The sequence below is a fragment of the Rattus rattus genome, chromosome 8, assembly GCF_011064425.1.
Source record: "Rattus rattus isolate New Zealand chromosome 8, Rrattus_CSIRO_v1, whole genome shotgun sequence".
NCBI lineage: Eukaryota > Metazoa > Chordata > Mammalia > Rodentia > Muridae > Rattus > Rattus rattus.
This window is the reverse complement of record NC_046161.1, coordinates 45,022,991-45,046,328: the sequence shown is the minus strand read 5'-3', so window position 1 is coordinate 45,046,328 and position 23,338 is coordinate 45,022,991. Positions and strand designations below refer to the sequence as shown.

Sequence of the window (23,338 nt, the reverse complement as noted above, 5' to 3'; positions counted from 1 at the left end):
AATCAGCTTTTTAGCTGACTAAAACAATAGTATTTATAAATCTGTGCTCTAATTTATTTTTTTTTAGCAAAATCTGAGGCCATGTAGTTTCAATAGAAGAAGGAAATTAAACCTCAGTTGAAAAACTTAATTTTAATTAAATTAACCTAAAGTATTTGTTACTTGGTTGATATTTTAACACTTTAATCTAGGTTCAGTTACTTATATTCAAGTGTGAATAGTTATTAAATATATTTATATTCTAGTCAATAAATGGGTAAATAAACTGAATATGCAGTTTTCAAAAGAAGTACAAATTGCTAATAAATGTATGAAAAAAGTTCATATCTTTAGCCAGCAGAGAAATATAAATTAAAAATACATTGAGGTGCTGGAGAGATGGCTCAGTGGGAAAAAGCACACACTGCTCTTGCAGAGGACCTGACTCTAGTTCCCACAGCTGCACGCACACACGCAACCTAAAATAATAAAAATTAAATCTTATAAAAGTTACACTGAGTTTCCATTTCAACCCCACCAGAATACCAATCATCGAGAAAAAGAAAAACAAGACAAAAGAGAAGTTCCTAACAAACGTTAGTGCAGATGTAGAGAAATTCTACATTCCTGGTAGAAATGTAACTTAGTTTAACTTCTGTGGAAATCAAAATGGAAGTCTTTCAAAAAAACAAAAAAATAGAACTATCATATTAACTTGCTATATCACTCCTGGGTGTATACCTAAATATACCCAAGCCACACAGTAGGGATCAAGTCACACACAGTAGGGATACCTGCATATCTGCATTACTCATGCCACTTTTCACGAGGGCCAAGTTATAGAATCAGCCTTGGTGCCTGTCAGCAGGTGAGTGGATAAAGATGTAGCATATTTATACTGCAGAGTATTATTCAGATGCAAAAAGGATGGATTACATTAACGATGGAAAAATGGCTGAAACTGGAAGTCACCATCTTATGTGAAATAAGCCAGACTCAGAATAATAAAAAATCTTTTTCAGATGCAAAATCTAGATTTAAAAAATATGAGCATAGGTTGGGGATTTAACTCAGTGGTAGAGCACTTACCTAGCAAGCACAAGGCCCTGAGTTTGGTCCTCAGCTCCGAAAAAAAAAATATGAGCATAGAAGGAAGACTTTAGAAGGAGGAGTGAAAGGACGGGACTCTATTGGTTCATTATTAGTGAGATAATGGCTTGCGTTGTTTTCTTTACTTTAATGTATATAATGGACATATTTTTCAAAAGCGATTTGCAAACACAAGAGACAAAGATTGGATTTTACTTTACTGTAGTGACTATTAAATTAGTTATTAGGTGAATGACCTTAGAAAAGGACTCAGTTACCCTAAAAATACCACTCCTACATGTGGAGAGATGGCTTAGTGGTTAAGAGCACCGGCTACTCTTCAAGAGGACCCTGGTCCATTCTCAGCACCCACGTGGAAACTCACAGCCATCTATAACTCCAGTTCCAGGGGACCTGGTGCCCTCTCATGGACTCCACAGGCAGCAGACATGCATGTAGGCAAAATATTCATACATATAAAGTAAGTTATTAATGAACTACTCCTAGATGGGCCTGGTGGTACACATCTGTAATCCCAACGATGAGAAGCCAAAGCTATAGAATCATGAATTAAGAGAGGAGCCTCTAGGGCTGGAGAGATGGCTCAGAGGTTAAGAGCACCCGACTGCTCTTCCAGAGGTCCTGAGTTCAATTCCCAGCAACCACATGGTGGCTCACAACCATCTGTAATGAGATCTGATGCCCTCTTCTGGTGTATCTGAAGACAGCTACAGTGTAGTTATATATAATAAATAAATAAATAAATAAATAAATCTTAAGAGAGGAGCCTCCCTGGGCTACATAGTGGGACCCTGTGACAAAAAACAGAGGTTAGGGATGTGGCTCAGTGGCCTTGGCTGGCATGCATGAGGCTCTGCCTAGCCCTTTAAAAATTGAATTAACAACAAAGAAAGAAACAAAACACTCTCTCTCACAGTTCTTGTTAATCATCTAATCACTCGCTAATATGAGTCAGTTGTGGGTTTAGCTCTGAACAAAACTTAACTCCCAGCATCCAGTGACTCACGTGTCTGTGGACAAGACAAAACAGGACAGATGCTGTAGGGTCCGGTTTGTGCTGCTGCTGGAGAAGCTTTCACAGTGACATCACTCAGGGCAGCATAAGCAGAGGACAGCCGCATCAAGGGCAGGGGAGGGCTTCTATGAAGGAGGGCTAGCGATCAGGCAGGAGGGCTGGGGAACAGGGGGGCTGGGAGGACCAAGGCTTGAGGTTTCACCATTTACCACACGAGATGTAAGTGTAGTCACAGCTCTCAGAAAGGGCTGGGTTTCTGATGATCCCACGGACTTCCAAGATTATTTTGTTCTTTGGTAATAAATGTAACAGTACGGAGGCACCATTCTCAGGGTGCACATGTTGACGGCCACTAACGTGGATGCATGCCTTCTTTCCACCCACGCCGAGGCGTTATTAACCATGCTTTGAAAAGTTCGTCCTCCTCACGCCTTGTCATGGTGGTGCTTTAGTCACCTTAAGACTGTATTCTTGCATCTTGCTTGTATACCCAGAGATTGTTCATATCACAAATAGTAACAAGGCTCCTTAGTAACTTGGTGACATTGTTATCATTTAAGAAAATATTTAAGCCTGGGTGTGTTCCTGTAAATCAGTAATCACATAGGGTAGGTAAAGGCCAGGGGAGAAAGGAGGCAGGAGGTTCAAGATTATTTATCCCCAGCACGCAGTGAACTGGAGTCCAGTATGGGTTTTGGGAGACCCTGTCTCAAAAAGGCAAAAAGAAAATAAAGCAAGTAGGACATCAATGGTATTATGTGGCTGGTGAGAAGGTTCTGGGTATTTGCCATCTGTATCTGGAGGCCTGAGTTCAATTCCCAGACCCCACATAAAGGTGGAAAGAACGGACTCCACAAAAGCTGTGCTCTGCCTCCCACACACCTGTTTCATGCACATGCACACACTGTAATAAAATACTGCTTTAATAATAGCACCATAATCCAGTCTGATGGCACAGGCCTGTGACACCAGTTACAGTCTGATGGCATAGGCCTGTAACACCAGTCACAAGGGCAGATGAGACAGGATGCCTGCTTGGGTAACTCAGAGTGAGTTCAAGGCCAGCTTAGGTAACTCAGTTCCTGTACCCAAATTAAAAAAAAAAATTAAAAAATGGGGAGAGATGTTAGAGCGAGGGCTCAGTGGGAGAGCTTCTGACATAGGTCAGCAATAGTTCAACTTACTCCACAATGGTGGAGGCACATGATCCCACAAGGGCACACCGTCCTCTACCCAGCATTAGTGCTAGCAGTTTGCACTAGCAGCTCTGAAATCATGCCACTCTAGACCGAGTGTTTAATTTGAAAACATTCCTATTATTTCGTTTTGCTTATAAAGTTAAAACCATTATTTTCCTATTACCTAATTTAATTTAGAGGATCTTGCAGTTCCTTTGATTAAAAAACCAGGGGAGGAGAGTTAGGTAATAGATCTTGTTTATGCAAGCTTGATCTCTTTGGGGAGGAGAAAAGCATTTGAATTTTAAAAATTCTCCTGGGCTTAGTGCAATCAATACATTCTATTTGGGGGACAGTCCTTAAAACTGTCCTCCAAAGTCCAGTGAAAGAAAGAAAGAATGGAAGCCTAGAAACATATTAATCAAAGCATAAGCCTTTCTCAAATACTCTCCCTCCTGGAGGGATGGCTCGGTGGTTAAGAGCACTGACTGCTCTTCAAGAGGCTCAGAGTTCAAATCCCAGCAACCATCTGTAATGGGATCTGATGTGCTCTTCTGGTGTGTCTGAAGAGAATAACAGTATATTTGCAGACATAAAATAAACCTAAGAAGAAAAGAAATGAATCAAATAGACTCTCCTTGTTTCCTAACCAATTTTATGTATCCACTGTGAATTTTTCACTGTGCTCCTACTCCTGTTAGCCCTCAGTGTATCTTGATGTCAAGTCTTCCTCTTCCTTACCTCTTCCCTTCCCCCACCCTGATTCTTTCTCATGCATGTTTCTTTGCTTTCTTAATTCTAATCTATGAGGTACAGTTCCGAGTGGGTAAGAATGCCTTGAACATTTTATCTAGTTGCACATGTATGTTATGTGTGTGTAAATGTCTATGAAGGCACATGTGCATGTGTGTGTGTGTGCACACGTGAGTGTGCCAGAGGACAATTGTGGGTATTATTCATTAAGTACCATCATCCTTTTAAAAAATAAAGAAAAAATATTTCGTGTGTGTGTGTGTGTGTGTGTGTGTGTGTGTGTGTGTGTGTGTGTGTGCGCGCGCGCGCGCACGCACGTGCCCATGTCTAAGGTCAGAGGACAACTTGCAGAAGTCAGTTCTGGGGCCAGACTTGGTGGCAAACATTCTTATCCTCTGCACCATCTTGCTGGCCACACCCCATTTTTTGAGACAGGACCTCCAGTGTCCTGGAACGTGCTGGACGGTCAGCAAGCTCCAAGGATCCCACGGTTTCTGTCCTGTTAGCACTGGGAGTGTGAACCCTCCGCACAGCTTGTTTGCTTTTCAAGTTTGCATCCTGGAGATTGAGCGCAGGCCCTTGAGTGCCTTGCCAGCCTCCTCATCTCCCCTACGTTCACCTAATGTTCTCATAAAGAGCCTTCCAGGAGTGTATAGGAAAAAATTACATTTTCAAAATAAAAAAAATCATAGAAAAAGCCTTTGAAAACTAGCTGGCAGACTAGGAGGTAACAGAATATCGTGAGGAAAATTAGGTTACATGAGTTCCAATTTTGCCTGGGACAAGTTACTTAATTTTGGGGGTGGGGGGATCTCAGTTTCCTCATTTGAAAAACAAGGAAGCTGGACGTCAAACTTTAAGTTTTTTTCCAGCCCCAGCATTCTGCAATTCTAGGCTATAGTTAAAGCTGCCAGGAAAGAGCCATTTATATGGGGGACCAATGCCCCAGTAGCCACTTCCTCTTACAGTGGTTCTTAACCTGTTGCCACCCATGTGAGAGTCGAGCCACCCTTTCAGAGGGGTCGCCTCTGAAACGAGGCAAACGAGAATATCTTACATTACAATTTATAACAGTAGAAACATGACAGTTATGAAGTAACAATAAAATGATCTTATGGTTGGGGGTCACCACAACCTGAGGAGTGTGAAGAAGGTTGAGGACCACTGGAAGGCAACACACAGCTACAGTATATTATTCAGTCAGTATTTTCAAATTGCTAGGAGTTTTAAAAGGTAATATTGCATTAAAAGTAAGATGCCTTGAACTTGAAAAGAGACTCTGATCCCATTTGTCCTGTCTGTGGAACTCCAGTTCTGTGGAATAGGCATGGACTGGACAGCTGGGTCTGATACGGTCTCCACAATCACATGGGAAGTCAGCCTGGCTTCAGCAAGACCAACACTCAACATTTCGGTTCCTTTTTAAGAAAAACACCCTTATTTAGCCACCTGTGGCAGTCCACGCTTATAATCCAAGCACCGGGAGACAGGCAGATAGATCTCTGTAAGAGGCCACCGTGGTTTACATAGGTCTAGGACAGCCAAAGCTATATACACAGTGAGACCCTGTCTCAAAACAAACAAACGAAACTAAACCAAACCAAAAAACCTGTATTTAGTGTGTGTAATGAGTTTATGGTGGCTCGTGTGTGGAGGTCAGGGATGCCCTCCATCTTTATAAAGGATCCATGGACGGACCTCAGGTCAGCAGGCTTTGACACACGGCTTCCCTGCTGAGCCGTCTCACTGGCTAGGTGATATTTCAGTTTAGCAAGTCAGTTAACCCTTGACAACTGCTCCATCTTACAAACATGTCTGTGGGATGTGGACGGGAGAGGGGCAGAACACACCAGGAAATTAGATCATTAATGACAGGTATATTTAATCAACTGTTAAATATAGGCTTGATGAAAAAAGGTCAAGTGAAACTCACATACTTGGAATGAGTACGTGTGAAAGAAGACTGGGTGTTCCATATTCCCCTCCTCCTTGTGTGGGAGGGGAACAGAGTGGGGTGGGGTGGCAGGTGGAGCAGTCCTATCTTAAAGTGAGCAGGAGAACATGGAGGGTTTTATGGAAGACGCAGACTGTTATGTTAACAGCAATGGGAAGGCACTGCAGGTAGAAAGAAAGAGATTCTGAAGGAGCGTAGCGTAGAATCTGACCAGCTGAAAATAGGCAGAAAGTAAAGAGATTAAGGATGTCTTAATTGGTTTTGTTATATGACTTGAAAATAGAAGATGGTTTATTTATTTAGCCCTTCCCCTGCGAAATAAAAGTCTTGCTGGGGAATCTTATCATATTATCCAGGCACGGACCAGCCCAAGTCTTCTGCTGCAGAGCTCACTGATTATCAACCTTGCACAAGCTCTTGTTTGCTCTGAGAGAACCTAGTTTGGATTTGAGGCTTCCTTGAAAGAAAAGCTTGTTTCAACGTTCCAAAGCAGAGGTTCTCAGTGGTTCACAGAGTAGCCCGAGCTGTTTCTAGTAATCCTGGATGCCGTTTGCTTTTTAGGTCTCCTACTCTTACAAGTGGACAAGATAGTGTTAGAGGCGAATTCCGTGTACCATTGCAACAGTCTGAGGAAAAAGTGAGAAGAACCCCGCTTCCTTCCATTGGGCTAAACATGAAAGAGATTTGCAAATTTACAAAAGGCTATAAAGTGTCCAGGATAGATGGCTGTCTTTAAAAACTGTCATTTAAGGATACATGTGATCTATTTACAAAAACCCCACCAGATTACAATTTCTCAGCTTTACTTCCTCACACAGTAACACAGTGCATTACAGTAATATGGTAAATAGCCAAGGGAAACAAAAGCTCTTCAGGGTCCTTAGTAGTTTTCAAGAGAGAAAAAGAGAATCTCTGTCCTGAAGTGACACTCTCCCACATCTAATAAAGATAGAGAAAAACAACCTCATGTCTGCTTCTGTCCCTTCTGTGATTACCGCCATGCTAGCGTGTCCAAATAAAGAGGAACACATCTTACCTGGGCCAAGAGGAAGCGATTTGGAAGCTTCGAGGCCTCTTTCTTTTTCCTGATCCTGGAGGTTGCAGAAGATGGCAGTCCTGTCAGCAGCTGGAGCAGGCAGCTAGGATTACGGAAAGCATGGAGCTACAGAGAAACTGCACCCTGGGATACAGCTGCGTCTGTGAGAAACACAGAGGAGGAAGAGGGCAGGCAAAGGGAGGAGACTGCCCTTGGCACGCCTCAGGCCCGCCTTCACATGGTGCCTCTTTTCCCCTGGCATGAGAGATTTGATGCAAACTGTTAGAAAACAAAGGCATTTCCTTTACTGTAAAAGCCACTATTCAATGAACCATCTCTTCTGCAAGGAATGGACCCATGCCTCTTTCAGAAAGCCAGGTACATACAATGTAAGAAAATGAAACCGGTTGGTTAGTTAGAGCATCCTTTCTCTATTAGCCTATAGATTTGGAGGCTCTTGCACATTTCAACATGAATTTTCTTTATCTAATACCACTGAATAATAGTCATACTGCAGTAATTTTTATACTATAGCCATTATACCTAAAATATATTTGGGAGGGGAATAAAATATCTTTTGTTTAGTATTTTCTTTCTTCCTCTTTAAGACCTTATTCAGGATTTTACTTTCCCAGGCTCAATATGGTGTCACATGACCCTTGATAGAAGCCCTTCAGATTTACTTCTCAATGACCACTTTTGTAAAGCTTTTCCATTACCATATGAGATGCCTATAGCATTATAATCTGAAGCATTATACTTTTTCCTGTATGTGCATGTGTGTGTGCATGTGTGTGTATATGTGTGGGGCGTAGGGGAATTGTACATTCATGTAGAGGCAGAGGCCAACTTCAAGTGTTGTTCTCCGAACTATCCATAATGGTTTTTGAGACAGAGTCTCTCCCTAGGATATGGGGTACACATGATTTGGCTAGCTAAGCTGGTGGGCTAGTGAGACCCAGGGAACTGACTACCTCCACCACCCAGTGCTGGGATGACAAGTGTGTGCCTTTATGCTAATAAACTATTTTAAAGTTGTTTTCCTCTCTCTCTCTCTCTCTCTCTCTCTCTCTCTCTCTCTCTCTCTCTCTCTCTCTCTCTCTCTCTGTGTGTGTGTGTGTGTGTGTGTGTGGGCTGCCTGAGTAGGTTTGGGGTCCTTACAGCGCATGGGCATTGGGGACTGAACTCAGGCTTGGCAGAAAGTGCTTTTACGTGCCGAGCCATCTCACTGGCCCTATGCCAGGCACTATTGTTATTTTTAATGTGAATTAGCTGTATGCAGGTCCTCATGCTTGTGTGGCTAGAACTCTACTGACTGAGTTCTCTCCTCAGCCCCACCATTAGAACTTTTTTGAATAAAAGATTTGAGTAACAATTTGACTGAAAGCTGAACACAGTAGCTTTAGCATCTAACCCCAGTGTACTTACAGGAAACAAGAAATGGAAACAGGAGGACCCCCAGAAGCTCCAGGGCTGGGTAGCCTGGATTATACAGTAGCAAAGACATCCTAGGCTGCCCCCTTACTACCACATGCATATTGTAGCCTTGGGACATCTACAGGCTCCCGTCTCCCAACACAGACACAAAATTGATATTCCTAGGATGGTGGCAAATTTCTGACTTAAAATATATGAAATATGATTTTTAAGTCTTTTCTTTAACTCACTGATACAGCCTTGCAACCAACTCATTGAGGTCATCTTCTAAAGTGTTATTTCTAAAGAACAGAGTGTAAATATTGCCCTGAAATAATAGCAGTATTTCTTGGGGACTTTTTGCTGGGACACAGCTAAATTGTTGCTTGGTTAGCAGTGGAATTAGCAAAGCGAATTATTTCTGCCAGTATGGAAATAGTATGAGAGCTTCTAAAGTTAGGAAATAAAATGCTGTGTAAGAAGGTGGTTTTGAAGGGTTTTTTTTTTTTTTTTTTTTTAAAAGCAGGGTACAGTTTTCATTTCCTAAAGTGAAACCCTCATGTCCATAGCTGTGATTACAGAGGAAGTTTGCAGTGAGATGGCTGGAAGGGCGTGGTGAATGGATTACCAGAAGAAAAACTAACATTTTAAAGAATGTGGTAGAAACACCAGTGTGACCGAGTTTGAATTAGCCAAGTTTTCGTTCCCCAAGTGATCCGAAAGACTGAATGAAGCAGTGTCACACAGAATGATCAGCTCAGATATAGGGCATTCAGCTAGCAAGAACACGGCTCTGGGTTCAATCTCCAGCACACGCAGCAACAGATCAGAAGCAGATGCCAGAGAGCGTCTTCCAGCTCTAGAGATGCACAGAAACAATTGGTACATTTCTGTACTTTGATGCAAGGCTCTTTGATTTCTATGCTGTAGAGTAAGCTATACATTTCTGTACCCTGTGTATTTTATTGACTTGTTGACAGTCCTTGGAAGATTCTAAGGCACTGGCTTACCATAACCCTCCATACCCTCTCACTACTCACTTATTACACAATGAAGGTAACATTAAAACAACAACAACAACAACAACAACAACAACAATAATATGTTTTCGTTTAGTCTGGTAAAAATTTACGCAGTGGGTCTTTTTCCTTTGAAATATTTTAAGAACCAAATAATTAATTGCCTGTTTAGATATACTATAATATGAAGATAATAATACAACATTGCCCAGACTTTTTGATTTAATGGGCTTTAAAAACCAACAGTGCTAGTGATAATAATATAGAATAGTTAAGATTGAAGCAGGACGATTATAAATTCCAGTCTAGCCTGGATTAGGAAGCATGACTACCCCCAAAACAAACACACAAGAAACCAAAACAAAATACTGAGCGGAGAACTTTATATTTACTAAGTATAAATATAAATATAAAGCTAAAAAATGTTAAATCCTTACATTTTTATTTCATGTTTATATCAAAAAAAAAAAAAAAGGAAAGAAAGAAAGAAAACCCATAGTCTTCTAATGAGGGACTTTCTTAAAAACTTTGATATGATCTCATGTATTCCAGGATAGCCTCAAAAGTAGCAAAGGATGACCTTAAATGTATTCTCTAGTCTCCACCTCCCCAGTGCTGGATTTACATGTATGTACTGGTTTATGGGTGCTGGAGAATGAACCCAAGGCCAGGGAAGCCCTGTAAAATGAATATAATCAACTTTATGAAAAATGTATAACTTTTCCCCATTATTGCACTATATATAGGTAGTAAAAATTTCAACACAGATAACGAACTTTCAAGTACCCTGACACCTACCATATCGAGCAAGATACATTCTCGTTAGGCCAATGTTCTCTATTTCTGCTCACTTCCCAGCCTTAATGCTAACCTTTAAATAAACAAAAGGAAAAAACCAAAACAAAACCCCACGTGTTAAATAACAGCCTTCTGAAATGTAAAATTATGCGCTCGGATTTCGTGGAGGTGTGCCACTGACCTTTGTTTTATGAGGCAATATACTTGGTTCAGTGCCAGGTCAACTAACTGCAAAGAGTTTAGGAAGTTTGTCTGTGAAACTGCAGGTCAAAGTCGGCATGTGACAGTACCCAATAAAGGTAAGTCACGAATGTATGAACCATGTGAATTACTAAATACTTTCTGAAGGTTAATTAGGTCAGCCAAACTGACTTTTTTTTTTAATTCATAAACTTATTTTCTTTAAGGGTGTGATTTGGTGAGTTTGATAGCATCAAGGACAAAGAGGGACACTGACAGAGACTGTGGGCTGGAGGAACCGGCTGAGTTTCCTGTGTTAGCACACCTATGCCCAGCATGCTCTTTCCTGAGAGGAGCTGGTGGGAAATATTTAATGCTCATCTGCTGAGATTCCTGGCCCCGGTCCAAGACCGGCTTTCCAGAGCAATGCCTCTCTCCTTCATACAGACCAATTTTGAAGGTTACCCTTCCTTCTCCACAGTGTGGGAAGGGACCTTTCTATTTCTCGAAGACTCCGAGTTGGGAGAAAAAGGCGGGAAACAAACGGAAGAGTGGCTCCAGGCGATCGGCTCTGCGAGGCTGTCACGTGGCTCGCGCGCTGCCTGCTGGGAGCCGCGGCCTCGGCGCCTGCGCAAGGAGCGCGAAGCTCTCACATGTTGCGACTCTGAGGAGGCGGGTCGTGGCGGAATTTTCGACTGCGAGTGGGGCAAGAGGGTAAGCGCGCGTGACAGGGAAGTCATGAGTGTGAAAGAGAGCAGTGAGTGGGGATGGGAGCGGCCTCTCTGGGTCTGGGGCCTGGTGTGGGGTCGCAGATGTGAGGGAGGGAGGGAAAGAGGCAGGAAATGGCGCGAGGAGACAATAGCGTTGGAAAGAAAACAATAGAATGCTGGAGGAGCAGTATAGCACTCGAGGCACAGGGACAGGAGGATTGCTGCGAATTAGAATTTAGCCTCGGCTACCCAGTGAGTTCCAGGCTAGCTTAGTTTATGTGGTGACTCTCAGTCCCAGAAAACCCGAAACTGAACCAACTACTGCCTGCACAGGGCGATGGCCGTGGCCTCCCGTCACTCAGGTTTTCACAGAGTGCGGAGGAGCCTGTTAACTCAGACTTGGACTATTCAGGAGTCTTAAGTTATGACAGAAACCACTTTTACAAATACAGAATTACGTAATTATAGAAGTTTTATCGGACGTGTGTATACATTCTGTTAATTTGAAATAGGAAAGAAGCAGAAAAAGGAAAACTAAAAGGGGGAAGGAGACATTTCCCTTGGGTTGGTGTCTCTGAAATACTCTTCAGGAATGCTGGTGCATTCACATGTGCACTTTTTTTTTATTTTGCACTTCAGCTTAGTACTGGGAAGATAATGGTAGACACGCAGAAGTACTGTGCTGTATTTAGAAGCATCTTTATAATCTGCGTTTTGTTTTTGTTTCCGTCATAGGCATACTAGATATAAGTACTCAGACTCTCTACAGTTACCCAACTCATTGTATTTAAAAGAAACAGAGCTGGGTATGTAGGGAATGCCTTTAATCTCAGCACTCAGGAGGCAGAGGCAAGTGAATCTCTTGAGTTTGAGGCTAACCTGGTCTACAGAGTGAGTTCTAGGATAGCCAGGGCTACACAGAGAAGAAACTGTGTCTAACCTCCACCCCCAAAAGAAAGAAAGAGATAATGTGAATGTAAATAGTCCTTCAGCACTAAGATTTAGTCTATCCTTTTAAGTTCTAATGTCTTTTCAAGTTTGAACCTTAACAGTTCAGATACCTAGGATAATAGCTTCAGAATTTTTGCGAAAGCAGTTTTATGGCATGTTAAGGTAAGGGTACAGCAATGGAAACAGTGTCTGACTAGAAGAATGAAGAGGTCTTGTTTTTGGGATAGGCCAGTTTATTTGTTTAAACGTGGTCAGCCATCTCTTCCCATTTCTTCTTTTGGAAAGAAAGAAGGACAGAAAGAGGGGAGCTCTATCTAATTTTAACATTAAGAATGTATAAAGATAGAAGAATCTTAAATGTTGTAGTGCTGAAACAAGATAGACTTACCAATGAGGTTAGTTGAGCTCGTTTTATATAGGCTGGTAGTTAAAAATTGTACAGTTAGTAAGTTGGTCTCAGATGATGGAGGTCCTTGGATGCCGTGTGATAAAACTTGAGTTTACTGACCCAGAGGGTTTTTTTAATGAAGAGTTTTGAGAGGTAGAATAAATTAGGGGGCAAATTAAGTTTAGCAGGCACACCAGCAGAGCAATAATTAATAACAGAAGTGTTCCCACAACACAAGAGGTTTAATACTTAAATTTGGAATTTCTCTAAACTTAAGATTTGTGTCTCCAGAGGATGATGGCAAACCACCTTGTAAAACCCGACTCTAGAAACTGCAAGAGGACAAGAGAATTGGAGGTACATTTTATGCCCCTGGAGCCTCTTACTGTATTTTATCTATTTCTGAAGTTTCTTTTCCTCAAGAAAGTGCTCTTGATCAGTAGAATTTAGTGTTCTCATAGTCACAGAGGTAGGACTGTACTAGCAGCCACTTTGTTGACTCCACTTAACTTTTTCACTAAGAACAGACCTATAAAAGTCTAGGTGGGGATTTCTTCTTGGTAGCTTGTGGCCTTAAATGTAACCAGAGTAAGTCTTTATCTTTTTTGGTACATGGGACTTTACATGCATAATTATTTGCTAAGATGAGTAAAATTCTTACAGGCAGGTCTGGGAATCACACTCAGATCTTCAGATTTTAGTGATGAGTGCTTTCTTTCACTGTCGAGCTCATCTGCCAGTCTACATTGCATAATTTTGCAACCAATTGGCTGTTGTTTAAATTATTGTCATCATACTATTATAAAAATATCCACTGTCATGAGATACAAGGCTGTTTTTCATTGAATTAATAGTCATTATCAAAATCTAAACAAAATTTAGCATTTTCAGCAAGGCGTCTCTTGTGTTTAAAGGTTTCTTTGATGATAAAAATTTAAAAGACTGGTATGCAATCTCTAGTATTTTTCCCCTTGGTATTTTTTTCAGTGCTGGAATCTAGTCCAGTGCTTTGCCACTGAACTAGCCCTCAATTCCAAGCATAGAGCTTCAGCTTTAATTCTGAAGTACTGGGGGTTGAACCTAGAGCCATAGTGTGATAGATAAACTGTTGTACAGAACCATGTCCCCCCAGTCCCTCTGAAAAATGCTCAGTTTGCTTTTTAAATAGAATATATGTGTCTTAAAGATCTTACCATTGATCTAGTTTCTTTCTTTTTTTAGCCTCAGTTGTCTGAGAGTCCACAGGTATCCTCTCTTGGGAAATCAGATTCATCTCTCTCTGAGTGTTCTGGACTCTTTTATAAAGAGGAAGCTCTGGAGAAGGATTTGAGCGGTGATGTATAAACAATGCATATTTTATGTATATTGACTGTATCATGCAGAAGGTAGATTTTATAACCTACTCCGTTTTTTGAACAGATATGAGCAAGGAAATTAATCTGATGTTGTCTACATATGCAAAGGTTTTAAGGCAAGTAATTATGGTATTTTCAAAGTTTTTTTTTGTTAGAAATCCTTTTCTCCTGAAAACTTAGTAGTAAAAAATTTAATTCTATAGCTTAAAAATGTATCTGGAAACTAAAAATTTAAAGTTTTACAATTCTGTCTCTATTCTTTACAATAGATCAGTTAATTATTTTAAGGGAGTAATCCCTAACTTGTCCCAACATCATTTGTCACATTTTTAGTGCTAATACCAGAGTGGATATATTTTGGTCTCTAGATGATAGTGTTATCTCCATTTTATACAGATATCTCTTTGAGAATGGTATGATTTGGTGAAATTAATGGGGTTACAGTAAAAATAAATATTTCACATATTTATATTTTATCACTATACATTTGAAGGCTGAATCTAAATATTGGTCTGAGAATATGAAGTATTATGAGGTGCTTTATAAGCTACTGGATAGTCACTATACCTGAATAATGGTTTAATTTTAATAATTTATATAATTTGTTATTAAAGTTATAGTACATAAGATACACTTTCTGTGTTTTAAATAACCCAAAATATTTTCTAGACTGCTTTAACTTATCCTGAAGAATATTAGTAAATTAATGAAGCTCTCTCATGGGCAAAGCAATGAAAATGAAATAGCTAACAGATACATTATAAAGAATATGATATTGATGATGTGTCTAGACTTTATAACTTGTTTTAATAGCAACTTTTTCCCTATTAGTGAAAGAGCAGCAGTAGATGCATCTTACATCGATGAGATAGATGGACTCTTCAAAGAAGCCAATATTATTGAAAACTTTCTAGTACAAAAAAGAGAGTTCCTGAAGCAGAGGTTTACGGTGATCACCAACACCCTGCACAAGTAATGTGCCTGCACCAGCTGGAAGTTGTTTCTGTTGCTGCTGGGCTCTTCTTGCTAGAGAAAATATGTATTAAACTGTAATGTTTTCTAAATTTCAAAGGGGTTTTAAGATAGATATTAACATGAAGTGTGTAATATTTATTTTGAGGGTCAAATATCTGGCACATTGTATAAAAATGTAAATTAAAAATTATATACATGTTCTTTTCTTTATCCTTTACTCCTAAATTGCTTAGCCCTTCTTAAACTATGGAAGAGGACTCTGTTAATTTGATTATGCCCAACAATATTTGTTTAAATAGCAGATGATTTCTGAGATAGTTTTAAAATGTTTTCTTGGTTGGTATTATAGAAGAACATCAAAACAATAAAGATATTTTGTCCAATTTCTTAACATTTAATAAAATATAACAATGTGCTACTGCTGTTTAATATTACCATTTGATTATTTTTACTTTTAACCATTATATTTGACTAATAAAAATTTGGCTTGAAATATCTTCTTATGGTAAAAATAAAAGCTGGAAGTTACTATAACCTGTCTATTTCTTTATTTTTTAAGTGTCATGCTATATGGAACCCAGGTGAATTCATGGTGTACCTGCCTCAACCTCCTTAATCAAAATTAAGGTTATGTATCACCAAGTCCGGCTGTCAAGTGGCCTTTTACCTATTAACCACATTGATTTGTAAAGTTTATGAATTATATTTAGAAGTTTTAGCTGTAGGGTGGATGATATGGAAATTAGAAATGTGGGACTCAGGAGATTATGGCTTAAACATGGCTTTGGCAGGCCACTTCAATCCTATGATAATGGGAAGTTGAATTTGGTCTAGAGAAGTGGTCCTCAACCTTCCAAATGCTGCAACCCTTCAGTTTATTTCCACATGTTGTGACTCCCAATATAAAATTATTTTTATTGCTGATTCATAACTATAATTTTGCTATTATTATGAATCATGATGTAAAATCACTGTTTTCTGATGGTCTTAGAAGACTCCTGTGAAAGGGTCATCCAACCCCAAAGGGATCATGACCCACAGGTTTGAGAAATGCTGGTCTAGAGGATCTCTTATCAGACTAAGAAAATTCCTCCTTTGTTACAAAAATCTGATTTTATTCAAAATGATCTATGCAACATATAACTACATTAGTTGGATCCAAAAATATCTATTTCCACTTTTTATCACATAGACAATTTGGTCTTTTCTATGTATATTTTCTAATATAAGTATAGGACACCACAAGGAATTTGTAGTTTTAAATTAGGCAGTATCTTTTTACCTGGATGCTTGTAAACTTTAAATTTTTCTTTCCATCAAGTTACTTGTTTGTTTGAGGCAGGATCTCTGTAACTCTGGATGGCCTAGAACTCACTATATAAGCCAGGCTGGCCTTGAGCTCTCCGAGTTCCAGCTGCTCTGTATATATTGTTGGAATTAAAAGAGAAAAGGAACAACAACAAGAATGGGGTGCTGAATCTTGCTTTTTGTTATTTTTGCTTTCTAGCAGTATTTGTTATTTGGGTTCTCAAAGATACTTGTTAAAGGAATAAAATTATGTATCGTGAGATGTATTCATAGTGTCCTGTCTGTGCTTTGTTATAAGAGAATGCTTTTCATAAAACTAATGAATGTCACCTTTAATACCACCAGACCCAGGTGGATCTACAGCCTGGTGTAGGCCAGCCTGGTGTACAGTGTGAGCTCCAGGACTACACAGAGATACTCTAACTTGAAAACCTAACCCAAACCAAACCAAAAATAACCACCCCGCCCCCCTCAGAAAACCACAAATGAATGTAAAAGAAAAGGGAGGAGACGAGAGGGAAAAGGGTGAGTTATTGTCTGCTGGTCTAAATTGAGACTTCATTCTGTCTGAATCATTCAGAGGAGAGAAGTTGTATAATGAACCCATGTATCTGGTTCCGTGGACTTTACAGGTAGGGGCAAATTCCAAAAAGGGATGGTTAAGGTAGGAAGCTATTATTGGTCTGATTTTAAGTCAAAGATTATAGTTGGTTAGGATACTTGCCATAGAACTGAGACTAAGTTTAACAGTGTTTTGAGGCTCCACCCCTCACCTCCCCTCCCTTCCAGTCTCATTCAATCACAGAGCCAGGGACAACCCAGGCTCATTATTTACTTAATAAGGCCAGTGGCTGCAGATTTAGAAATCTCAAGACCTGCTGCTGCCCCTGAACTGAGTTAAATATTTCCTCCACTCTTTCTGCGTTTCCTCAGCAACCTTCCCGACGCTGTGCTGCAGGGGTTCGTTCTGTGACAGTGTACCATCTCCCAGGTAGGGCACCCCCCCACACCACCACTGCCTTTCCTGGTCCACTTCTTACCAGTCTGCCGTTGGACTGCTGTACCTGGGTCCTGAAGATTATAGCAGGCTTCTGAAGGTCTCTGTGTGATGCAGGCAGCACTCCCCAGGGGAGAAGTGAAAGCCCGGTTTACGAACCACAGGATTGGTGTACTCGTCGTTGTGGGGACAGCCAGCGTTCAGTCAGCTAAACGTGACGCACCAGGGCAGGATTCAGTCCAGAGATTTGATTTGTCTTGGAGGCCTCAAAGAGTTTTCTCTATTCTGACTTTTCCCAACGGACAACCACTGCTTTTGCATTCGGATGCAAATGTTTGGTTCTCCTATTTGCATTCTGGGGAACTGTCTCAAACCCTGTGGTTTTGTTTTGAAGCTTTCTATCATAGTTACTACGGCAAGAATTTGTTTGCAGTAATTGGTTAATATCGAACTGCCAGAAAAGGCACCAATATGCACAGTCAGTTATAAAGTTATCTAACCACTTAGTGTTGTAGTATGTAAGACAGCATGTTAGGTGCTAGGAGCGGGGAGGTATAGCTAGACTTTGTATTCAGAGAGTACTGCTAGGAGAGGTTGTAAAGTGCACTGGCCTTTATCACACAGGACAGCAAGATAAGGGCCACCAGAAAGCTATCCAAAGCTGCAGGAGGAAATAGGAATGTGTTGCTTAAGAAGCAGGCAACCCAGAAATTGCAACTTGAAGGTTAAATTGCATATGTGAATTTCATCTGAAGGAGATGAGAAATATCCTAGGTGAAGAGAATAGAATGGTCATGAGATTAGGGAGCAATCCAGCCAGGCTGGAGTGAACAGCTAGAGTGGGGTCTTCAAGTGCCTGGTCAGGTAGTTTCAATAATTACAAGTGATTTGTGAGTTATGGAGGAATGAATGATGCAGTCAGATTTATATGTAGGAAATTTAATTTTCATATTATCGCACTGGTGGGAAGGCATCTCCCTGCTCATCCAGATAAATTAGAATCTCTAGTCCTGATGAGGTATCTAGAGCTGGAAGCAATTGTCCGAAGTCTCCAACCCTTAAGATGGTCCAGTGGCTCCAGGAACTTACCTCACTGAGTTTCTTTCCAATTTCACTTCCAACTGAGAGGCTGTCAAGAGTCAAGGGCCTGAGTTAGGCAGTCGGAAGTGACACCTAGGAAGAAGTTGAGGCACCAGTGCTGAGGAAGATGGGTTCAGGATAGGAAAAAAATGTGTAGTCCCAGGGGAGAGACTGATGAAAATAAAGTCACCCAGGCAGAATTTCAAGCCTGAGCAATTTACACATAAGCCATGGAAGTCATCTTTTTTCAAATTTCCCCTACTGGCCTGTGCCCTGGTGGTCAGAAGAGCTGTGTTGTAAGGAGAGTGCACAAGATGAATTCAGTGCCCACAGGGACACTGAACTGAGATGTTTGCTGGTGGAAGAGCTGATTCAGAAGAGAAGAGAAGAGAAGAGAGTCAGGTCTAACCCATAACCAGAGAATTTAAGAGTCGAGACGAGGTTACTAAGGGAGAATGTTGAAATTAAAGGGTAAAGGTCTAAGGTTATACCTTGACATTTGCGTGGTGATAAGGGGGGAAGGATCAGTAGAGGAGATTAACATTTGCTAAGTATCATTGCGGTTCATTTTGATGAGAGATCTGAGCAGGAGTCATTAACCTCTCTTAACCCTTATTTTATCTTCGAAAAAACTTGAGGTTTGACAGGGTTAAGATGTTTGCCTAAAGTTACCAGCTAATGAATAAGGAAGCTGATGGGAAGCCGCATAGTTAGAGGGCAGCAAAGTTAAAACAGCAATTAAATGTTAGCATAGCTTGTCTCCCAAGCCAAGAATGGAAACAGGCCTAAAGGGATGGTGGCAGCCATATCAAGTACTACAAAAAGTTTAAATAGTATTACGGTGCCAGTAACGTGGAGCATAGAGCACACAGCTATGTAAATAGAGTCTAACATGAAGATGTCAGAGAGATGGCTCAGTGGTTAAGAACATTGGCTGCTGTTCTAAATGATTCAGGTGATGTGATTGCCCGCATGCACATGGTGGCTTACAACCATTCTTAATGGCAGCCCCTGGGAATCCAACACCCACTTCTGACCTCCGAGGGCACCAGGCATACACATGGTGCAAAGACATAAAATACAAAGTATTTATAATTCATGGGTATCTAGTGGGGCTGTTCAAGTTCACTCCATGTAAAATAGCTAATCTACTTTTTATCACAGAGTTTCAATCGAAAAGGAGAATAAGATAAATTCACCACTGTTTACAAAAGAAGAGTGAGGAAAGTCTAGATTTCTCTTTGCTTTTTTTCCAAAGCACTTTCTTAAGACCTCGAATACTACTTCTCATTCCTACCTTTTAGTCCCTGCTTGTTTCACCCCAGAGACTATATTTTAGGAATGGGGTAGAGGCCGGGAGTGTAGGAATTCGGATTTCAGCTCCTGTACCACAGAGGAATGGGTTGCACTTCTGTTGCAGAGAATCTTCAGACAGGACTGAGATAGGACGGTGGGATGATGACTCATATGACGCCCTAGGCAGCCAGTTCCTCTTGTTGGGTTGGGAGCTTTTCAGTCTCTCAGCAGTGTCTGACTCTTCCTTGAAAAACTGAAATAACTCAGAGAAAGAAAATCATCCGTAGCGCATCTTATTGTAGTGATCATTTAAAGTTAAATAATACTAAACATTTTAGGGATATCTATTGTGTTCTAAAGCTTTCCATAAACCTGCACGGTTACTTATAACCTTCAGCCTGGTAAGAATTTTTATTTCTCTGACTTAGAAAGGAAGCAAAAGCAAAGAGGTTGAAAACCTTACTTTGGAAGTGACTTAAGACTTGAACCTAGGCACTCTGGCTATGCTCTTTAAAGGAAGTAACATTTGAGTTAGACCTTGAACGATAGGTAGAGTTTTCTTTACTTTTTCTGGTGTGTGTGTGTGTGTGTGTGTGTGTGTTTGTGTGTGTGTGTGTGTGTGTGTGTGTGTGTGTATTTGCGTGCGTGCATATGTAAAGGTGAGAGGTGGATAGTAATTTGCTTTTCCCTTTTATTTTTTGAGATAAGATTTCTCTTTGACCCTGAAGCCAATCACAAACTGGGCTAGACCAGCAGGCCAAAGAACTGTGGAATCTGCCACCTCACTGTTAGGATAACACGGATTTGTGCTGTGCCCAGTGCTTTTGTTATCTATCGCTGTTCTTGATGTGGGTGTTGGAGCTGCATAGCAAGCAACTTACAGACTGAACTCCCTTCACTTCTCCCACCCCACTGCTCTCCTCTCTCCTTCTGAGACAGGAGCTTATTTGGTAGCCCAGGCTGGCCCCTTATGCTCCTCCCTTTCGAGCACTGGGATTACAGTTGTGAGCCACCACAGCGGCCAGACGTTCTTCTAATGTTGCTTTATTTTTCAGTGTTGAAATCCGACGCAGGGCCTCATGCGTGTTAGAGAAGCACTTTACCTCTGATCTATATCCTCAGCTATAATTTTCTTAGGGAGAGGCTTTGGGAAGGGCATTCAGGGTGAAACGAGTGTTATTTGGGAAAACAAGAAAGAGCTGGGCCTGACTAAATTGTTATATTTGGGGAAATAAAAGGTCACATGTGATGTAAATGTAATATTTCAAAGAAATTGGATTATGTACTGTAAAGCAAATTGCCAAAGGAGCATAGATCTCATGTCTTTGGATAAGTTTATCTGTTAATTTTTCCAGTCTAGACTCATGTACCACTGATAAACTTCTATGAAGTAAAGGATTGTAGGCAAAGTTACAAGGAACTTTGTTATAACTGAAGTTATATTTGACCACCCCTCTCTGCCTTCATGCACTGCTATCTTGTGAAGCCTTTTAAGTATGAAGTAACAGAGATAATGTTCATCTCCTGATTATAGGATAGGATTTTACTCTTGTGGCTAAGGGTTGGTATGGTTCAGAATGGAGAATCCATGGTGGTACCTTGAGAATGAGAAAGAGGAGAGAGGAATTTGGAGACTATGTGGTTTATGTTCACACTTCCCTCAAGCTTCCAGTTCACAGAATTGTGGGGGGAATAAGCGTGTTAACAGGAGCTCCTGTAACAATATGTGTGTGTGCATGTATGCATGTGTGTATGTATGTGTGTCTTCTTGTTTGTGTGTGTGCATACATGCATGTTTATTTGTGTGTGTGTGTGTGTGTGTGTGTGTGTGTATACATTTGTGTGCTTTTTGCTTCTCTTTCACAGTTTTGAAGAACTACGTGGGGGAATATTCACCGGAAAACCATGTTGGGACCACAGCAGAGTCTGCCATGCATTGCCCCGCTGTTGACCACGGTGGAGGAGACGCTGAGCACTGTCTCCGCTCGGGTCCGAGGACACATTCCTGAATGGCTCAATGGCTATCTACTTCGAGTTGGACCTGGGAAGTTTGAGTTTGGAAAGGATAGGTAAGCCTAGATTTTAGAGTAATAATTTGGGCTTCATGGTGTGATTTGAGTCTATAGACCAGGCATTCACTCCCTTCCCGTTCATTTCCATGATGACTACTGGCATGCTTCCCTTTGGTTACAGATAAGGAAATTGTTACCAAGAGGAAGGGAAAAAAGCATTCTTTAAAACCATTTTTCTCCCTCACTCGCTGTTCAAGTTATGAATTTGAAGTTCTCTTTGGGTTTATGGCCCCAAGGGAGCCACACAAGAATCTCCGTGAGACTGAGCCATTTCACCACAAGATCCTGAAAGAAGGGCAACTTCCTTCACCTCCTACCTGTTCCTCTATCACCCTGACCCTCCCAGTCACAAGGACCTTTTTCAGTTTCTCCTTTTGGTGCCCAGTACCTTGGCACGAATGCTTTCTTACTTGTCTTTCCTAATCTCCCGGGACTGATTTTTGTTCTGATGTCAACTCAAACCACACTTCCTGTGGCTTCTCTTGTGGCTTCTCATCCTAAAACCTCCAAGGTTGGTTGCGTTGCCAGTTTTCTGCTTTGCCAAAATGCGGGGGAGGGGGAGGGTTTTGGCACTGGACAAACCCTTATTACCAGTGCCCATGCCCTTGGTTTGTTTATTTTTTCTCAAATTACCTATTTATCATTTACTTTATTTCCATGAGTGTTTTGCCCACTTTTAAGTATGCGCATCGTGGACATGCCTGGTGCCGCAGAATCGTAAGAGGGTGCCGCCGGGTCCCCAGAAACTGAAGCTGTGGATGATCCTGAGCCACCATGTAGGTGCAGGGAACTGAACCCATGGCCTTTGTAAGAGCAACAAGAACTATCAACAGCCGAACCATCTCTCCAGCCTTGTTGGTTTTTCTTTGTTTATGTATGTTAGCTGTGTCCCTCCACTAGGATGTAAGTTCCACCAGGGCAGAATGCTTCCCGATTGATCCAAAGGTTCCTAATATCTTGAACAGTCGCCTGTACCCAGCTAGCACTCAGTAAGTGGATACAAGGGGTGGATAGAGGGTCTTTAGGGTATCGTTTCTATGTGTGTCCAAGAGGGATATGAAATGGTGGGAAACGATGCCTGTGGCTAGGAGGTAATCTGCTCTGTGACGTTTTTAAATGTTAGACAATTTTTGTATGAAAAAGAGTGAACTATAGCAAAGTTATTGGGGTGGGATGGGGTCGGTCACAGTCACAGTTAGCAATTTAAGGCTACTCCCTGCTGGTCTTCTCCACTATTTCTATAGACTTACTTTGAAAACTGCAGTCACCTTGGGGGCATGGAGAGATGGCTCAGTGGTTTATGACACTTGTGGCTATTGTAGAAGACCTGAGTTCAAGTCCCAGCACCCACATAGTAACTTACAACCATCTATAACTCCAGTTCCAGGGGATGAAACTCTCTTCTGACCTCCCCAGGCATCAGACATTCGTGTGGTGCCCCTATATGTGTGAAAGCAAGCAATCTAGTACACATAAAATTTTAAAAAATCAAAACCAAGTTCAATAAGAAAAGAATTGCAATCATCAGTAGATTTTTCGGTTCTGCTTCTTAAAAACTTATGCTATCATAGCAGCAAGACGACTCAGTGAGTAAAGGTGTTTGCTAACAAGCCCGAGGAGCTGAGTGCAGACCACATGGCAAAGAAGAGAACCAACTCCAGCAAGTTATTCTTTGACCTCTGCACATGTTCTGTGGCATACACACACACACACACACACACACACACACACACACACACACACACATATTCACACTATCATTCACACT

At 41.1% G+C, this 23,338-nt stretch overlaps 3 protein-coding genes across 7 annotated transcripts in view; 2 read left to right on the top strand and 1 right to left on the bottom strand.

Moving 5' to 3' along the window:
• Nucleotides 1-17,318, bottom strand: part of Il18 (interleukin 18) — a 26,175-nt gene extending 8,857 nt beyond the window's left edge. The window contains exons 1-2 of the mRNA XM_032909544.1: nt 17,166-17,318; nt 7,026-7,186 (exon numbers count right to left, since the gene is read on the bottom strand). The gene's annotated coding sequence lies outside the window, so the exon portion shown is untranslated. The remainder of the gene's footprint in view (nt 1-7,025; nt 7,187-17,165) is intronic.
• Tex12 (testis expressed 12) lies at nt 7,321-16,379 on the top strand. 4 transcript variants are annotated; one of them, XM_032909541.1, is made up of 6 exons: nt 7,321-7,403; nt 10,920-11,152; nt 12,779-12,844; nt 13,709-13,820; nt 13,907-13,958; nt 14,674-16,379. In XM_032909541.1, exons 1-6 carry the CDS (start codon nt 7,352-7,354, stop codon nt 14,816-14,818), a joined length of 660 nt encoding a protein of 219 aa, XP_032765432.1. In that variant the 5' UTR covers nt 7,321-7,351; the 3' UTR covers nt 14,819-16,379. The 4 variants fall into 4 exon arrangements, with proteins under 4 accessions (XP_032765432.1, XP_032765430.1, XP_032765431.1 ...); XM_032909539.1 differs by lacking the exon at nt 7,321-7,403 and having other exon boundaries at nt 10,037-11,152; XM_032909542.1 differs by lacking the exon at nt 7,321-7,403 and having other exon boundaries at nt 11,056-11,152; nt 12,765-12,844.
• The window catches only part of Bco2 (beta-carotene oxygenase 2), a 25,706-nt gene continuing 19,264 nt past the window's right edge, over nt 16,897-23,338 (top strand). The window contains exons 1-2 of one of the 2 annotated variants that reach the window (XM_032909537.1): nt 16,897-17,116; nt 21,365-21,567. In XM_032909537.1, coding sequence (XP_032765428.1) covers nt 21,404-21,567 — 164 coding nt within the window. In that variant the 5' untranslated portion in view covers nt 16,897-17,116; nt 21,365-21,403. Of the gene's footprint in view, nt 17,117-20,977; nt 21,060-21,364; nt 21,568-23,338 lie in introns of those variants that run through there. The other variant, XM_032909538.1, reaches the window with a different exon arrangement.

Bases quoted from the DNA above. Each gene is read 5' to 3' on its own strand.
- Tex12 (XM_032909539.1), top strand. From the start codon at position 10,766: ATGCCCAGCATGCTCTTTCCTGAGAGGAGCTGGTGGGAAATATTTAAT. The intron at 13,821-13,906 runs GTGATGTATAAA...TTTTTTGAACAG, and splicing joins TCTGGAGAAGGATTTGAGCG to ATATGAGCAAGGAAATTAAT. The intron at 13,959-14,673 runs GCAAGTAATTAT...TTTCCCTATTAG, and splicing joins ACATATGCAAAGGTTTTAAG to TGAAAGAGCAGCAGTAGATG.